Source organism: Trachypithecus francoisi, unplaced genomic scaffold, assembly GCF_009764315.1.
Source record: "Trachypithecus francoisi isolate TF-2019V2 unplaced genomic scaffold, Tfra_2.0 Lachesis_group1, whole genome shotgun sequence".
In the NCBI taxonomy this organism is placed as follows: Eukaryota; Metazoa; Chordata; class Mammalia; order Primates; family Cercopithecidae; genus Trachypithecus; species Trachypithecus francoisi.
In genome coordinates, this window is record NW_022681454.1 from 180,386,332 (window position 1) to 180,403,779 (window position 17,448).

At 42.5% G+C, this 17,448-nt stretch overlaps 1 protein-coding gene across 5 annotated transcripts in view; it reads right to left on the minus strand.

Annotated features, from left to right (window-relative positions):
• Window positions 1-4,990: 4,990 nt before the first annotated feature.
• FAT1 (FAT atypical cadherin 1) overlaps window positions 4,991-17,448 on the minus strand; it is a 140,853-nt gene continuing 128,395 nt past the window's right edge. The window contains exons 23-29 of one of the 5 annotated variants that reach the window (XM_033215935.1): window positions 15,768-15,921; window positions 15,477-15,587; window positions 14,345-14,976; window positions 13,179-13,316; window positions 9,903-9,962; window positions 7,565-7,600; window positions 4,991-6,422 (exon numbers count right to left, since the gene is read on the minus strand). In XM_033215935.1, coding sequence (XP_033071826.1) covers window positions 5,794-6,422; window positions 7,565-7,600; window positions 9,903-9,962; window positions 13,179-13,316; window positions 14,345-14,976; window positions 15,477-15,587; window positions 15,768-15,921 — 1,760 coding nt within the window. In that variant the 3' untranslated portion in view covers window positions 4,991-5,793. Of the gene's footprint in view, window positions 6,423-7,564; window positions 7,601-9,902; window positions 9,963-12,645; window positions 12,697-13,178; window positions 13,317-14,344; window positions 14,977-15,476; window positions 15,588-15,767; window positions 15,922-17,448 lie in introns of those variants that run through there. The other 4 variants (XM_033215938.1, XR_004438251.1, XM_033215936.1 and 1 more) reach the window with 4 other exon arrangements.

Here is a 17,448-nt window from a genome sequence, read left to right on the forward strand (position 1 = left end):
CTAATGCAGCTTCTGGAAAAACATTTGCTGTTTCTAGGCACTGGCAAGTCTACCTCACTTTTCAGCAGATTGAGTAGGATGGCTCCACACACTCTAGAATAAAAATGAACGTGACATGCACAATCACTTCAGTTTATTCTTCCCATCAGACAAAAACAAAACAAACAAAAAACCCCCAAAACTTTAGAGGTAGAATTAAGAAAAATAGAAATTTAAAAGTTTAAATATTTACTAGCCTTTTTTCTAATGGATATTTAACCTGTGTATCTCTTCTTTTAAGCTGAACCATCATTTCCAAGGGTACCAGATAAAGATTGTGACAAATAGTAAGTGGTTTTGAAATCTAGTGTTCTGTGTGTCTCATAGAATCCAGGTGAAACCCAGGAACATCAAACTTGTTCCTCTTGTAATTTAAAGTTTGTAACCTTTAACCAACATTTCCCCATTTCCCCCAAGGTATTAAAGATATTTAAATCTTTTATAACATTTATGTTTAGGCATTTTAAAACCTTAAACGTCTTAAACATGATTCTGCTAAATAAGGGAATTATCCCTTAGAAAAAAACAAGCAGCAGCCAGGCACGGTGGCTCATGCCTGTAATCTTAGCACTTTGGGAGGCCGAGGTGGGCAGATCACCTGAGGTCAGGAGTTCGAGACCAGCCTGACCAATATGGAGAAACCCCTTCTCTACTAAAAATACAAAATTAGCCAGGCATGGTGGTGCATGCCTGTAATCCCAGCTACTTGGGAGGCTGAGGGAGGAGAATCACTTGAACCCGGCAGGCAGAGGTTGCGGTGAGCTGAGATTGCGCCATTGCACTCCAGCCTGGGCAACAGGAGTGAAACTCCGTCTCAAAAAATAAAAAATAGACAAAAAACCAACAAAAAACAAAAAACAAAACCAAAAACCAACAAACAGTGCCAGTTTTGGTAGGCAGAAGTCTAAGATGGCCTCAGAGAACCCACCTACCCCGTCCTGGGGTACATGGTGTAATCCCCCCCGAAGGTGAATGGGATTTGTGAATGTGATGGGAATTCCCACGGCTAGGTTACTAACCAGCTGACTTTTAGTTACTCAAAGGGAAACTTTATGTCCTGGGTGAGAACCTGACCAAACCACCTGAGCCTTTAACAAGGGATCAGGCCCTTCCTGAGGTCAGGAAGCAGGTGAAGATGTAGCTACCATGTGAGAGGGCCAAGGAGCTAAGACCTGACTCAAGAGAAGCTGTCAAGAAGGTGGGGATGGGCCGGGCGTGGTGGCTCACGCCTGTAATCCCAGCACTTTGGGAGGCTGAGGCAGGTGGATTATCTGAGGTCAGGAGTTCAATACCAGCCTGTCAACATGGTGAAACCCCGTCTCTAATAAAAATACAAAAATTAGCTGGGCACGGTGTTGCATGCCTGTAACCCCAGCTACTTGGGAGGCTGAGGCAGGAGAACTGCTTGAACCTGGGAGGCGGAGGTTGTGGTGAGCCAAGATTGTTCCACTACACTCCAGCCTGGGTGACAGCCAGACGCCATCTCAAAAAAAAAAAAAAAAAAAGTGGGGACAGCCAGCAAGAAACAGGGAACCTCTGTCCCACAGTTAGCAAGAAAATAAGACCAGTTCTATAACTGCACGGGACTGAATTCTGCCAAGAACCTCATGAACTCCCCAGCCTCAGATGTCAGCCACAGCCTAGCTGACAGCTGGATTCCAACCTTGTGAGAAGCTGAGCAGAAAACCTGGCCAGGCCATGCCCGGGGGTTTTGATCTATGCAATGAGAAGTAATAAATGGGGGTGATTTTAAGCCGCTAAGTGTATGGTCATGTGCTGTTGAGCAATAGAACACTGATATCCCAAAGTTCTTCCAAATACTGGAAACCGGTGGTGCCAGCACATTCTGGGCTTCCAAGTTCAGATGGCGGAGGGCTGCATTCTGCCCCTTTCTTCTCCTGCAAATCAATCACACAATAAATGTTTAAGTAAATAAAATACTATTTTAAGAAAGGAAAATGAATCTGAAACAGGAAATGGGGGAAAACGTTAAAAAGCAATTCCATTTTCAATGCTTTTAAGAGGCATTGTTAACTGTGAACCACGCTACAGCAGATGAGCAAAGGACTGGGCAGCAGGGCCTGGAGGCCACGGCAACAGGCCCCTTTGTGACACACGGAAGGTAGTGAAGAATGGGACGAGTGGCCGCGATGCTGTCTGAACTGTGTTCAAGCTGTTAGAATGCAGATTCTCAGCTTTATCCTGAGCCGCCTCGATGATAAAATAGACAAAGAGAAAGCAGCAGGAATGTTCTCGCAACCCAGAACTAGAGGACTAAGGGAATGACAAATCCCCGGTCCCCTTATCTGGCCCAACTTCAAAATAAGAGCAATATGTTCCAGGCTGGAAACAGGGGTCCTTCCTCGGGAGAAACTGAAACTCTTCAAACACAAGACAAAGAAACTAACAAAGCAAGCTGGCCCACAATGGCACAGAGAAGTCCAGGAGCTAAGTAAGGAGCACACCCACGGCTTTCGGTCAGCTTGAGTGCCTCATCAGGCTCAAGTCAAGCCAGAGGAAAGCCTGCAAGGTGAAAACAGAGCAAGGCCTCCTGAAAGGAATGTTTAGAAGCAGCCCAGGAGAAAACCAGGCAAAATGGAAGGATTTATTCTAAAATACAGTTAGCAAAAATGAGATACTAGCTCTGAAACAGGAATAGTAATATAGCAAAAGGACAATCAGGACCAGACCAGTCTCTTCAACATTAAAAATGACAGCAGAAATAAAACTGGTGACAGAAGGAACTGAAGACAAAAGTGGAATGAATCCCAGAAGGGGAACAAAACAAAGATGGACAATAGGAATTCAATCAAAAAATGTGAGAATTTAGCAAGTCAAGCAACCTGTAGTTATGAGTCATGACAAGAGAACTGAGATCACCTCTGGGAATTAAAAAAAGAACTGAGAAAGCAGAGGGGAAGAAATGATCAAAGAAATAACACAAGAAAAGTCCCCACAAGATGGGTTTTCATGGTGAAAACTGAGTAGCAACCTCCAGAAAAGGCCCACGCTGACATACATCACCAGGAAATCTCACAATGTTGTAGAGAAGTAGCATGTCCCCAAAAGAACATCTCCAAAGATTTGTGAGAGTAATATTAGGCCACGAATAATCAACTGGGAATAGGAATGACACTGAACTTTTCAATGTTAACACTGGAAGCCGGAAGACAGTGGGTTCCGTGACTTCAAGATTCTGAATGTAATTTACCTCCAAACCAGAAACTGACACCCAATCTATCAAGAGTAGAATAAAGACACTTTCAGAAAGACCGTCACAAAAAATTACTTCCCATGCAACTCTTTCTCAGAAAATAATCGGATACGCTCTATCAAAACAAGAGTTAGGCCAAGAGAAAATTATAGAGTCCATGGTAAGGAGAATATTCTGGAACAACTATAGATGCCAAAGAGAACAAAAAATGGAGTCTGGGCCACCAAGCTGAGGGGCTCCCTGAGAAGAATGTCCAAGGGAAAAAAAGGAACGGACAGACTTCCTGCTTTGACCATATACATGAGAGGCTGCACTTGTGTTTTTCTTGGGCGTTTTCACACTCCTCCCTTTACAGCAGTAGCCAATCTCTCTGCTTGGAACACTCCCCAGAGAAACATACGGTCTTCTTCCTCATCAGCTTCAGGGCTGGACTCAAATGCCACCTTGCCACTGAGGCCTCCTGTCTTCTCAGAATGTCCCTTCCCATCGCAACCCCTTCCCCGTCCCTTCCCATCAGTGTCACACATTCCTTCCTCAGTCTCTCTCCTCAGCACTCACTACTCTAAACACTACCATGTATTTCCTCATCATCTCCTCCTACCACCTGTCCCCACCAAATGTAAACTCCAAGATGGCAGAGGACTTTTGTCTGTCTGTTCAGGCAAAATAATATAGTACTGTTGAGGGAAAATGTTTTCTGAATACACGAATAGTCACAAGTTTAAAAAATGAGTAAAATAAAAAGAATTGTTAAAAAAACGTTGCTAAGTAAATGAAAATAAACTGCTTGGCACAGTTTACTGCTTGGCACAGCAGTGAATACTTACATAATCAAAATAATGGAAACACTGTATATGGATTAATTACGTTATAACTAATGTAGGAAAACAAGATCAATGGAGGTCTATTAGGTTACATGGTCTTCCTCCAACATCATAGCAAGTCAATAGGCAATTTCTAAATTTAGTGACTCAAGAAAGAATAATATACACATTTGAAAATATGAAAGGAAGAATGAGAAAAACACCTTCAAGGAGTTGTAAGTGGGTATAGCATGTTGCATGGGACTGCTGTTTTACTGTATATATTTTAGCTCTCTTTGTTTAAACTATGTATTTACATTATTTGATAAAAATAAAGGCATTTACTTAAAGGGAAAACATGTTTCTCCAAAGTTCTAAGAAAGCTTAATTCTTTGTCATTCATATCATAGTGGCACATAGTGAGTACTCAAGAAATATGTTGGAAGTAGGGATAGATTTTGACTGTATAAAAATACACAAAAAATAGCTTCTGGATCTCACATTAAATCATACAGTACTGTGTAAGCTGACAACAGAAAGGCATGCTTCATAGAGACTGTTTTTGATACAAAACACTGACAAAGGTGAAAAACATGCAAGCATTAAAATTACAACCAATAAATTCATACTAATTAAAAATGTATAAAATTTTCTTGGTTTTGTTTAAAAATAATAAAAAGTTACGCTTTTTACTTTTGTGGCTATAGTTTTGAGCCTTATCAAGTAGCTATACACCGCCACCTGGTGGCTAGCTCCGCATGGACAGCCTGGCTCTTGGTCAGGGTAGAGAGGATGTTCACCTTTACGCCTCCTCCACGAAAAGCAAATACATCAATATCCAACCTTCCATTCATCCATTCTTCTCTCTCAACTTAGCCACGGAATCCTGAACAGGAGTATCAATGGGAAGGAAAAAGAGGCAGTAAAGCTCATGGATTTTATTAATAATTTATTGTCAGTAAGAAAGACTGGCTAATGGTAGTTTTCATTAAAAACCTTTACAAGACCATTGCATCACAAATATACAGACACTATAAAAACTGTGTCATGGTGGTTTTGGCTCTAAACAGGTATGCAGAAGGTCCCCGTTACACTTTCCAATAATGAAAAATGTTTATAATTCTAAATACAGCAACCCATGTAAGACATGTTCATGTATCATCTCTCTCCCTCATCCTATGTACAGCTAGAAATGCACTGAAATGTACTAACAAAATGTCATACTTCAGTGGGAAAAGGGAAAAGACAGTGAAACCCTGGTTATAGTAAAAAAAAAAAAAAAAAATCAGGGTGCTAGATAATGGCACTAACACCACCAAAATTCAGTTGAAACAAATGCACAAAGTATCTTGGAAATCTAGTTAAAACTACGAAAAATCAAATCTGTACATAAAATTTACAAAAAAAGAGAGACAGGAAAATTAAAATAATCAAATCTATATAAATACATGAATCATGCTGACGACAGAGGACAGGACTGATTTTCGTTTCATTATTTTAACACAGACAGATGTGAATCCCAGAAGATGCTGGCAACTGGCACAGCCGATGGAAACCGTACGATGACAGTAGTCGGGACGCTGGAAATGGCTAGCACGTCCAGAGGCGCAGGACCCAGTGCAGCCCTGCCCATTCAGGGCACCAAAGCAAGCCTGGAAGCACTGCTGCAAAGAACAACACGGATACTCATGTCATCTCTAGTTCACTAAAGTCAGGCACTTCGGGGGGAGTTGCGAGTCAGACTTCCGTGTGCTGCTGGGAATCCAGGGGCGGGATCGTCACCTCTTCAAAGTGGCCGTCGTCCCCACTCTCATAGTCACTCATCATCACCTCGGACTCCACTTCGCAGCAGGCCGACACGTCGGAGCAGGAGGCCGTGGAGGCGTACACAGACATGGGCACGCTCTCGACAGCGGGCGCCTCCACGTGTCTGTGATACCCTGGCGGGTAAGGGGCATGGGATTCTCTACAAGTACTATTCTCACCAGTGCCTTTTGTTTGAGGTTCACACATATCGAGGGGATAAAAACTGGGCAAATACTGATTCAAGGTGAACCTCTGCCGGTTTCTTGATGAAGAACCCAAGCTGCCCGCGGCAGGCACGTCCCTAGGAGGGTGGATGGACTCAAACTGATCACCGAACTCGGGCGGTAACGGCGGTAGCTCGTCGGCGGCGGGGAAGTCCTCTGGGGGTGGAGGAAAATCACTTTCGATGTCGTAGCCTCCAGGGTAATAGTCCGTATCGATGGCGTTTGGATCTACCGAGTACAGGGGTGTCTGCTCATCAATCACCTCATAGTTGGGGAACTCTTGTATGTCCGGCAGAGGAACGCTTGGCATCCAATCTGATGTATCCCAGTGATACCCTTGGTAGAAAAGAAATGAGATGTCAGTGTGTTTTCTCCTAAGCTTTTGTGCCATGGAAGGAGAGCTCAGTGTATCAAAGACACAACTGCACTTCTGCCTTCATTCAAAGTTCACCAGTGGAAATTCCTCGTCTTTGCTTTGAAGACATCCCCCAACCACTCCAGTTTAAAGACCCCTATGACCTAGGCTCGATTTCTAAAATGTGGACTTACAGTTTTATGTACACAACTTAACATTCACGGAGACAAAAGGAGTCCTAAGAGAAATGGGATGCTAGCATCTAAATTATATACATTTTCCACAAATGATTCTAACCATCCTTTTAACTTTTCTTCTGTAATGTAGAACCCATTGCTCTATAGGAAGAAAAGTATTGATTCGGTCTTAGGACATTAGTGAAATATCCAGTGCCACTTGATCTGCACTACTACTCATTAAAAAAATACTGATCAATGCAACTTAAAAAAAACTTTCATTTCTATTTTTTGTAGAGACAGGGTCTCACTATGTTGCCCAGGCTGGTCTTAAACTCCAGGCCACAAGCAATCTTGCCAACTCAGCTTCCCCAAGTGCTGGGATTACAGGCGTGAGCCATCAGGCCCAGCCAATGCAACTTTTTAAAGGAATAAAAGTCATCTTTAACATGCTGAAGTTGAGAAAAGAAGCTGCCTTCATAATAACGTAGCAAGTTTAATATTAAAATTACTATTTTTCATTAGCCCTCAGACAACAAATATAGATATGTATCAAAGCATGCCCCCAATTCAAGCAAAATACAATTGAACAAGCATTGCAAGATTATAACACAGCCTCTGATACACTGTATCAATCAATCTGTGTTACTTTCAAAAGGACTGTGATCCTTTTAGACTATATAAAGCATCACTATTTAAAAAAAAAAAACTTCCAATTTTGGAATAGTTTTTTTTTTTTTTTTCTCCTTAGGATTTAAAAAATCCTTGGAGAGGCGGGAGAAGGTTAGGCAATCCGTGCTTCAAATGCAAAGCGCACACACATGCAGCCGTGTACTCAGTTACTGCTGCAAACACTGGGCGACCCAGTGTAGTCAGTCGGCACTGGGGCAAGGCTTGACCCATTGTTTTTAGTGAATATCAATGAATAACTGGCATGCATAAGTCACCTCTTGGTTTGCTGAGGTCAGGAGCAGCTAAAGATTCTTTTGGTGGCAGAGTAGAAAAAAAAGAAAACATTTGTAATTAAAACAGACCGCTGAAAAGGCAATAAAGGTAAGTACACAGAACAATGAAAACTGCTTACAAAGGACCAATTAGCCATACAACACGTCCTTACGCCAATATCTATGACAATTCCAAATGGCTGAGAAATGTATGTACCACAAATAAAATGGAATATGGAAGTGGAGGAAAAACACTGAGGAATGATGAACCAGAGATTTGACCAGAAAACTCAAATATTACTTTCTTTTCCTTGTTTCTGACAATCACTGCCTGAAAACACAGAATTTTCTTAGGAATAATTACAATAAAACAATCAGTCTCTAATAAAATATAAACCGATCAGACTACATAGGTGATAATCCAAATACATCTACAGCTACATAATGCACACTTTATAGCACATTGCAACTTCAAAGGACATTAAATTCAGAGGAATTCATCGGCAAACTTAGATACTTAAAGACAGGCCTACAAGCTGAAGATCTCTCCATGATTTAATATTTACACCGTGAGCCATTCCCTAAAGAGACCACGGCTACACTTACCCCCCATGTCTGCAATTACACTTGCTCTGCCAGCGCCCCGCATCTATACACAGAAGCCTAGCAGGAAGTGTAACCAAATGCACGGAAATCCCACTATCAGTTAGGGCCATGAGACGCCTGCCCTGGCCCTGGCTAACCTTCAGGTTCTCTCTTTGAAATGGGGTGAAAATCCCTTAGAGTTGTTATGAGGATTAAACAGGATAATGCAGGGTAAGCACTGTTAGAAACTATCAATAACTGTAAAAGTAGACATCAAGGTAGAAAAACGGTCACATCAGTGATTTTTTCATACAAGGCTTTCTATGCATTCAACAGTGTTATAATTTGGGACAAATATTTGATAGTTCACTTCTGGAAATTTCAATAATTTTAAAAGACTGTGGTGTCTCTAAAAAATGAATAAGCCAGCATTTAGGTAACATGTATCTACAGAATCATTTTTAAGTCTAGTAACAAACGTAGTAATTCCTTTAAACAAAAAAAGATTAACTTTTGTTACTTAGGCACTAGTAATAGCTTTCAAATTTAAATTCAAAGTAATCCCTTTCAACTTTAAATTCAATGTACACTTCTTGGATATGCCAAAAAATATTTTTCAATGAAGAAGATTGCAATGAAGGAACTACTGAAATTCTGCTTCTATAAACTTCAGTAATATTTACAACACTGAAGGTCATCAGTTTAAAACTAAAACTTCACTAGACCAAATACAGATATGTTTCTGATTCGCCAAGTTAAAACATGGTACTTCTTAGGAAAAGAAGCGTAGGTGTCATCAGTAACTGTAACGATGAACACTGCAGCATCTAGCCTCTTCCACCCAATATCAAATGGGGCACAAAGCTATCCTCCCGCCTCCCTCCTCCTGACAGCGTCATGTCCGAGCATAAAGGATGCCCCGCGCTCTATGACGACGATGTCTGTGTACTCGACAGCCTATGTAAGCAGTTCTCAAGTGGGATCTCTAGGCCGGTACCATCAGAGCTACCTGGGAACTGGTGAAAAATACAAATTCTCAAGTCCCAACCCAGACCTACTGGATCAGAAATGCTGGTGCTGAGAAGCAGCAATTGGGCTTTTAACAGTCCTCCAGATGTCACATTACAGTTTGAAAAGTACTAGCCTGTGCCTTCCCCATGTGATGAATTTCAGTGCACTAATAAAGGGCTATTTTAATTTAAAATAATTGGGGGAAGGTGGTCAGTGTCCTTTCTTACAACTCTGAGCAGATAAAGCTTCACATTAAATAATTTTCACTAAACTAAATATGAAAATATGCTTTTCCCATGCTCTACACCCTTTTCTTCGACCATACTCAGGGAAAAACCAGAAGTGAAGAGTCAGTTACAGGTTAATTAGGAAAGCCTTATGTTATTCAAGTCTTATTCCTGTTCATATGAAGAGGAATCTGTTTCAAAAAATTTTAGGTAAAATTACTTCTGAACTTTTTTTATATTGCACCACCTATAGATAAGCTCTCAAGATCTCATGGTTACTTCTGATGTCTGTGTAAGTCACTATGAATGGTAAAAAGCAACAAAGACATAACATACATCAAAATATTTTTTGCAAAGCACCCATATTACTTATCTACACACCTGCATAAAATAAAAGGACTCAACCCCCTCAAAACCACAAACTGTGTTTTCGTACCACTGCAGTAGGCAATGCAGCCACGCTCTATGGCACAGCTGCGGCAAGACACAGACACAAGCACGAGCACTTACAACTGTACCTTCTGTGCTCACCGTGTCAACCACAGCATTGACAAGGTGCATCACAGTCACTATGGAAGCTTGCAAAAAGGTACAAAAGCAGTCAATTAGGAACATCTTCAGTGTGTTAGAAAACAGTGCACGAAACAGAATTTTATATTACATCATTGCTACCTCAAATTCAAACTGAGGACAGTGCTTTAACATGACCACGTAATGATGCGCGGCCTCCTCACTGTTGACTGTGTGTCTCAGAGGCTTTTCTAATCAAGCTATATATTTGTCATTATTAATCAAAGGAATCATGTAAACATATTTGATTGCAATTTAGACAAAACATTTTAGCTTTAAATTGTTCCACAATTACAATTATGGATCATGTCAGGCCAGAACGATGCTTATTTTAACATCTTATAGGCAAGCCTTGACATTCCAAGACTACAATCTGTAGTGCGCCACTCTTGTGGCTGCGTAATCACTCACACATTGTCTCCAGAAAAAAGAAATGGAAGGAGAAACATATGCAATCTAAAACAAAAATGGTTTTGTCCCTGTTCTGATTGTTTTCCCTGCAAATTTGTCTGTTTGCAGATGGACGAATCGCTGGTGAGCTAACGTACCAGCAGAGGAGGACACTCTGCCTGCCTGTTTCCTGTGTCAATTCCCTTTTCATTTGTGTATCAGATTGTTTTAAAATAACTATGCCAAGGTAAATATGTACGCATGTAGTAGGCAGAAGGCTGGCCCTCAAACAGTCCACGTGCTAATCCCAGGAGCCTGAGAATATGCCACTATACATTGGCAAAAGGGACTTGTTGATGCGCTGCAGGTAAGGAAATTGAGATGAGGGATTTCCCTGGACTATCTGGGTGGGCCCAATGTCATCATAAGGGTCATTTTTCAGCACAGAGACTTGCCCGGTTACAGCTGGGGGAGCTCTGCTGACAGAAGGGTGGTCAATGAAATGCTGTGCTGCTGTCTCTGAGAGATGGAAGAGATCAAGAGCCAAAGAATGTGGGCAGCCTCTAAACACCAGGACAGGAAGGACAACAGGTTCTTCCCTAGAGCTGCGGAAGGTAATGCAGCCCTACGGATCGCATGATTTTAGCCCTGTGAGACACAGGGGTTGGACTTCTAACTTACGGAACGACAGCAAGACAAGTCTACATTGTTTTAGGCCACAAAGCCTGTGGTAATCGGTAACAATGGCCCCGGAAAACTGAGAATACGATGCAGGAACAGACTCTCAGCAGACTTTCAGCTTACAACTAATAATTACATTATGGTAATGAGTAAAATAAAAATACTCCTGTGTATATGTTTTTCTCTGCATTGTATTATCTGGAAGCTAGCTTTCCTAACTAATTTGACCATAACTTATTAAAAGCACTTGGGACTTTTTGTTTGTTTTTTTGTTTTGTTTGTTTGTTTGTTTTGTTTTTTTTGAGACGGAGTCTCACTCTGTTGCCCAGGCTGGAGTGCAGTGGCGTGATCTTGGCTCACTGCAAGCTCCACCTCCCGGGTTCACGCCATTCTCCTGCCTCAGCCTCCCAAGTAGCTGGGACTACAGGCGCCTGCCACCATGCCTGGCTAATGTTTTTTGTATTTTTAGTAGAGACGGGGTTTCACTGCGTTAGCCAGGATGGTCTGGGTCTCCTGACCTCATGATCCGCCTGCCTCGGCCTCCCAAAGTGCTGGGATTACAGGCGGAAGCCACCGCGCCCGGCCACTTGGGACTGTTATTGAGAAGACTGATGTTTCAACAACAAGAACTAGAAAGACAATGCTGATAAAATTCTGAAATGTATTTATAAAAAGCATTTATGGGCCAAGATATAAATTATTACATAAACTGGAAACAGGAACTTCTTAGAATTAAAACTGATAAAAGACATAATTCTATATTGTTGGTTTAACAAGCAAAGCTATGTCCATACACTCTATTCCTAATAAACACAGGTATATTTTGATACCATATACACACACACACACTTGAAATCAGAAATGATAGCACATACTTACAACTATCTTTAGTCGTTTCAAAAACGACTCCTCAATAGATAATGAACTATATGGATTTATGGACTATGTATACGATGTATTATGGACTATATTACTCTCGACTGAATAATTATTAGTGGGTTACCTTTTTCCACCAATGAAATATTTGAAATGTATAATATACCTATCAATATGTTTAATAACATATTAAATATATTACACGATTATACAATTAAAAATTGTCATTAAACTTACTAATTCTGAGATCTGAAAATTTCCACTAAAAACTACATTGTGTTACTATTTGAATACTGACAATTTTCTCTACTGGTATATGTTAATCTGGCAAAGCTAGTTATCAATGCGATTTACCCTGGGGAAATCAGATCAACATAACTGGTGGCAAAGATCCCATTGTCAAACTTTCTTCAATATAATCGGCCGGGCGCGGTGGCTCAAGCCTGTAATCCCAGCACTTTGGGAGGCCAAGACGGGCGGATCACGAGGTCAGGAGATCGAGACCATCCTGGCTAACATGGTGAAACCCCGTCTCTACTAAAAAATACAAAAAACTAGCCGGGCGAGGTGGTGGCGCCTGTAGTCCCAGCTACTCGGGAGGCTGAGGCAGGAGAATGGCGTGAACCCGGGAGAGGGAGCTTGCAGTGAGCTGAGATCCGGCCACTGCACTCCAGCCGGGAGACAGAGCGAGACTTCGTCTCAAAAAAAAAAAAAAAAAAAAAAAAGAAATATAATCAAACTTACTAGCAATCTCTTAAACTGTGCTCTGTCAGTACGCTCTGATCCAAATGGGAGCTGGGGCCGCAGTGGGGTTGGGGAGGAGACAAACAAAACCTTGTAATACCAAAGGTGCTACGGAAATCGAACATTTCAGACTATCACATCTCTTCTTAGAGGGGGTGTGTGTGTGTGCGTGTGAGAGAGGGTGTGTGTGTGTGCTGCACGGTTAAGACAATTCTGAGGAGGATTTCTGAAAAGCCCACAAAACTGGGATCATATTTACTGTTGTGAGAGAAAAGCCAATGCAAGACTAGATCCTTCAACAAACATGCTCTTCTCTCTCACTGACAAGTCCAAACACCTATCCATCAAGAATAGCTCAGCGATTCTCCCCAGCAGACATGCATGCAAGGATGTACGGTATTGTTTAAAAGTGGTCCAAGAAAAATGAAAACACAGTGAGGCTCTTAAGGGTAGCTAGTGCGTCTACACTGTGAGAGAACACAGTAACACAACAAGCAAGCAAAACACAGTGTTTCAGCACACCGCTGCCTCACCATTGTCATCGCACGACTCGGACTGGAAGGAGCTCAGGGACTGCACTTCAGACAGGCTTTCCCGGGCACTGTAGGGCTGGGAAGGCTTTTCCTCTAGAGGCTTCTTGGAAAGACAGGGATCGAGATCCACCACTTTCGCTAAAAGGAAGGATGACAAACATTAAGTATATGAGCCAAGACCGTTTTGTTCACCGCTGAATCCTGAGACGCACCATGCATTACCCAACGATGGCCTGAGATTTACTGAATGAATGAATGACTGAAAGAAAAACAGAAACACCTTACAAGCTCAAACGAAGACATAAAAAACACCCCGCACAGAAAGACCTACATATCATCTCAGAGATTATCCAGGGTAGAAATTGCCCGTAAGCATGCCTATGGATATCATTAGACAATAAAGGCTGCTAACATTTTCTTTTGAAATAATATGTACAGCCTTCAAAAAAAAAAAAAGCATCAAATATACGTTAGGTCACTAATATAAATATTTCCACTTCTCCAGGTCATATTTTTAAAAATCCTAGTATGAAGGCCAGGCGCGATGGCTCAAGCCTGTAATCCCAGCACTTTGGGAGGCCGAGACGGGCAGATCACGAGGTCAGGAGATGGAGACCATCCTGGCTAACACGGTGAAACCCCGTCTCTACTAAAAATACAAAAAACTAGCCGGGCGAGGTGGCGGGCACCTGTGGTCCCAGCTGCTCGGGAGGCTGAGGCAGGAGAATGGCGTAAACCTGGGAGGCGGAGCTTGCAGTGAGCTGAGATCCGGCCACTGCACTCCAGCCTGGGCGACAAAGCGAGACTCCGTGTCAAAAAAAAAAAAAACAAAAAAAACCCCTAGCATGAAAATGCTCCCAATTTTTTTTTTTACATATTAATAAACTCAAAAATTATAGATGAGAACTTTTATCAAGTATAAAATGAAACAGCCTCTCCAGAATATTAACTAAAACATGACTAGATTCAATTTCTTAATTAAAATAACACCATAGCCACAATGCTCAGCCAGCACTCAGGACATCCAGAAAAGTTACACATCATCGTAAGGATTTCAGTCTGTGCATACTTGTCTCTAACATAGAGTACACACGTTTTGACTGGACAGAAATTGTAACCTGTTTACCTCAAGTGACATTTTAGTGAGATGAAAAAACGGCTCTTACTGTCATAGTCAAAGTCCCAGCTAGGCTTCTGTATGGAGTCGCTGTCGGAAGGGGAGTTCGAAGGCGGTGGGGGAGGCAGGTTCGGCGCCACACTGCAGACCGCCACTGCTTTTCGGTGCCCGTGCACAGACTCGGGGTTAAAAGTGCTGAATTCGGGATGCTCTGGGATAGCAGATCCTTCGAAGGAATTTCGGTCGAGATTGTTTCTTGAGTCACTTGGAATACTCGGGGTGTAGGAAATAGGCCGGACAGGCACCTGGGGTGGTACGTCTGAGTAAATGTTCTTATTTAGCTTGGAATCAAAATATGGTCTCTGCAAGAAAGCTGTCGTGGGTCCCAGGTGCTTGTCTTCAGGTTCAGCCTGATGCTTCCTTTTCCGACTGATCATCTTACGGCAGAGAACAAACACCACCACCAGTAAAAATATCCCTGCTATAAACACAACGATTCCGATTCCTTCTGCCAGTCCAATGTTCCACGGCGTGGACACGTACTGGTTGGGTGCAGCATCCTCGCAGTGGCGTCCTCTGTACTCGTGGCTGCAGTTGCAGTGGTAGGAGCCGTGTGTGTTCTCACAGAGGGCCCCGTGCCGGCAGGGGTTTCCAGCGCACTCGTCAATATCACTCTGACACCTGCCAAGAATGTCAGGAATGAGGACAGACGTGTGTAGCATACGCCAGGCTCAATCCTTAGAGACTGAAGACTAATCCCTCCTTGCTGAGTTATGTGAAGATCAAACCCAGACATGAAACAACTAATAAGTGCAACAATGACAACCACGACCAAAGACCTTCTGTGGAGAAACCAGTCATGTGATCACATGCTTTTGATGTATATTTGGGAAGGAAACATATCAAGCCAATATTAATGGCCATTTTCCTAGGATCCAACAGACGACTACATCAACCCCATTGTCTAAACATTAGTTTTTTCAAGCATTATATATATTATACTCATCTGCTTGATATTTCATTTTAAAGAGTGAAAAGATTATAAATTATATAAGAGGCCAATATGAGGATTACCAAAATCTGACACAACGTAGTTCAAATCACTGAAGGCCTGTTGCATCTGCCGGTCAATACGACACTATGAAAAGGTATGAATCTAAATTTTGAAAGAAACCATTTACCTTTCTCCCCTAAAACCTGAATCACATTGACAAACGGCACCATCCAAACTGTCAAAGCACGTTCCGCCATTCTTACAGGGTTCATCTTTGCAGTACGGACTAAGCTGACACCTGAAGAGTAGGAGAGACAGACATAAACCTCACGATCCGATTGCAAATAAATACAGCAAAACGAAAGCAAAACAGAAAACATTAGCAAGTCAACGTGGAGACTTTTTACATGCACCATTATATGTTTAAAAAGAATTTTATACTACAATTAATTATGGAAGTTAAGAAAAATACACATACCTCTGACCAGTATATAACCCTCTACACTTGCAAACAAAGCCTCCGTTGTCGACAACACAGGTGCCTCCGTAGAGGCACGGGTTGGAGGAACACGGATTGACGCTGATCTCGCAGTAGGTCCCTATGTATAAGGCACTGCATTTGCAGAAATAACCTAAATTGGCAAAAAGGAACAAAAAAGTCTTATCACTCAATGACTCAGAAACCTGGTCTTAATTATACTGGTTTTTATCTTTAAGATTTAGTTCTCTGAGGTCCGTAAAAGCTCGTAAAATTCTCAGTCTCTCTGGGAAAAAAGTTGGCTACATCGACAAGCCTTCGGCCGCTGGTAAACCGAAACACACAGAATTGAAGAGAGAACTGTCAGCTTTCGTTCATCATAATTGGCATTAAGATCATTAGGTCAAACATACAGAGGAGGAAAATACAGTTCTTTACTTGAGTGACCATGTACATAGACAGCACCACTTCACATCTCAAGTTATTTGCAATTCACAAGCATTGAAGGATTAAATGAAAAAATAATGAATGTGAGAAGCACTTCGAAGATTATACATTACCTTTCAATATTTTATTTTTTGAGACAGGGTGTTGCTCTGCTACCCAGGCTGGAGTGCAGTGGCTCAATCTCAGCTCATTGCAGCCTCAAACTCCTGGGCTCAGCCTCCTGCGTAGCTGGGACTACAGAGGCATGCCACCATGCCTGGCTAATTTTTTAAGTTTCTGTGGAGATGGGGTCTCCCTGTATTGCCCAGGCTGCCTCACTCCTAGTCTCAAGCGATCCTCCTGCCTCAGCCTCTCAAATGTGTAAGGATTTAAGGAGATCACCGTATCTGTTCAAAGCAGTAGGAGAATGTTGACTCCACTTTGTCAAGTCTATGACAGGTGGTGCGGCAGATCGTCCACCTGCCTGCCTTGGGGGCACACTGCAGCACAGCGCTTCCCTGCCCCTCCAAAGCTGGCGTGGCTGTGGGTTTTCCTCAGGATGAAGAACTGTGGTGTCCTGGGCCAGAGCCTTTAGGAGCCAGGGCATGGCTGCCACGCTCCTTTACTCCTGCTTTGGGACCACGGGAGTACATGTCAGGAAAACACCTCTCAGCCTCATCCCTAAGTGACAAAATGAGGACAGCCTCCTTGCTAACCTGGTTTGGACGTGTAACTAACATAAGCACAGTATAAACCAGAGTGTTTCTGTGGGGATGGCCTGGCCCACTCTATGCACACAGCATGCAAATACACTTCCCGAGAGAACAGGAGAAAACCAAAGCTTTGAAATCCCACTTAACTACAGTATTGTTTTTGCTCTATTCATTATATCAAGCAAGCTCTATCTGACATGACAAGTGTCATTTTCCTAACTATGCCCTATTATTGGTGAGTGGGCCTAGCAGGAGTCCAGGGTGCAGAAGACCCAGAGTACCCCACTACGCCCAGGCTTCAAGACAGAGATACGGCGACGCTTCCGGAGGGATTCAGGGCCTTCTAGAAGATCATATTCCCAACTACTGTTGCCAGCAAGAATCTAGCAGGCCGTCTACGCTGAGCCGTTAGATAAAAGGTGACACAAAGAACAAAGAAGGGCTAAGTAGTGTGAATTCTCAATTCCCCTGGGCCGATGACTATAAGTTAAAGAAGGCTTCTGAGTCCCCGGGGTGCCTCCTGCTCGGGCGCTGGGACGGCA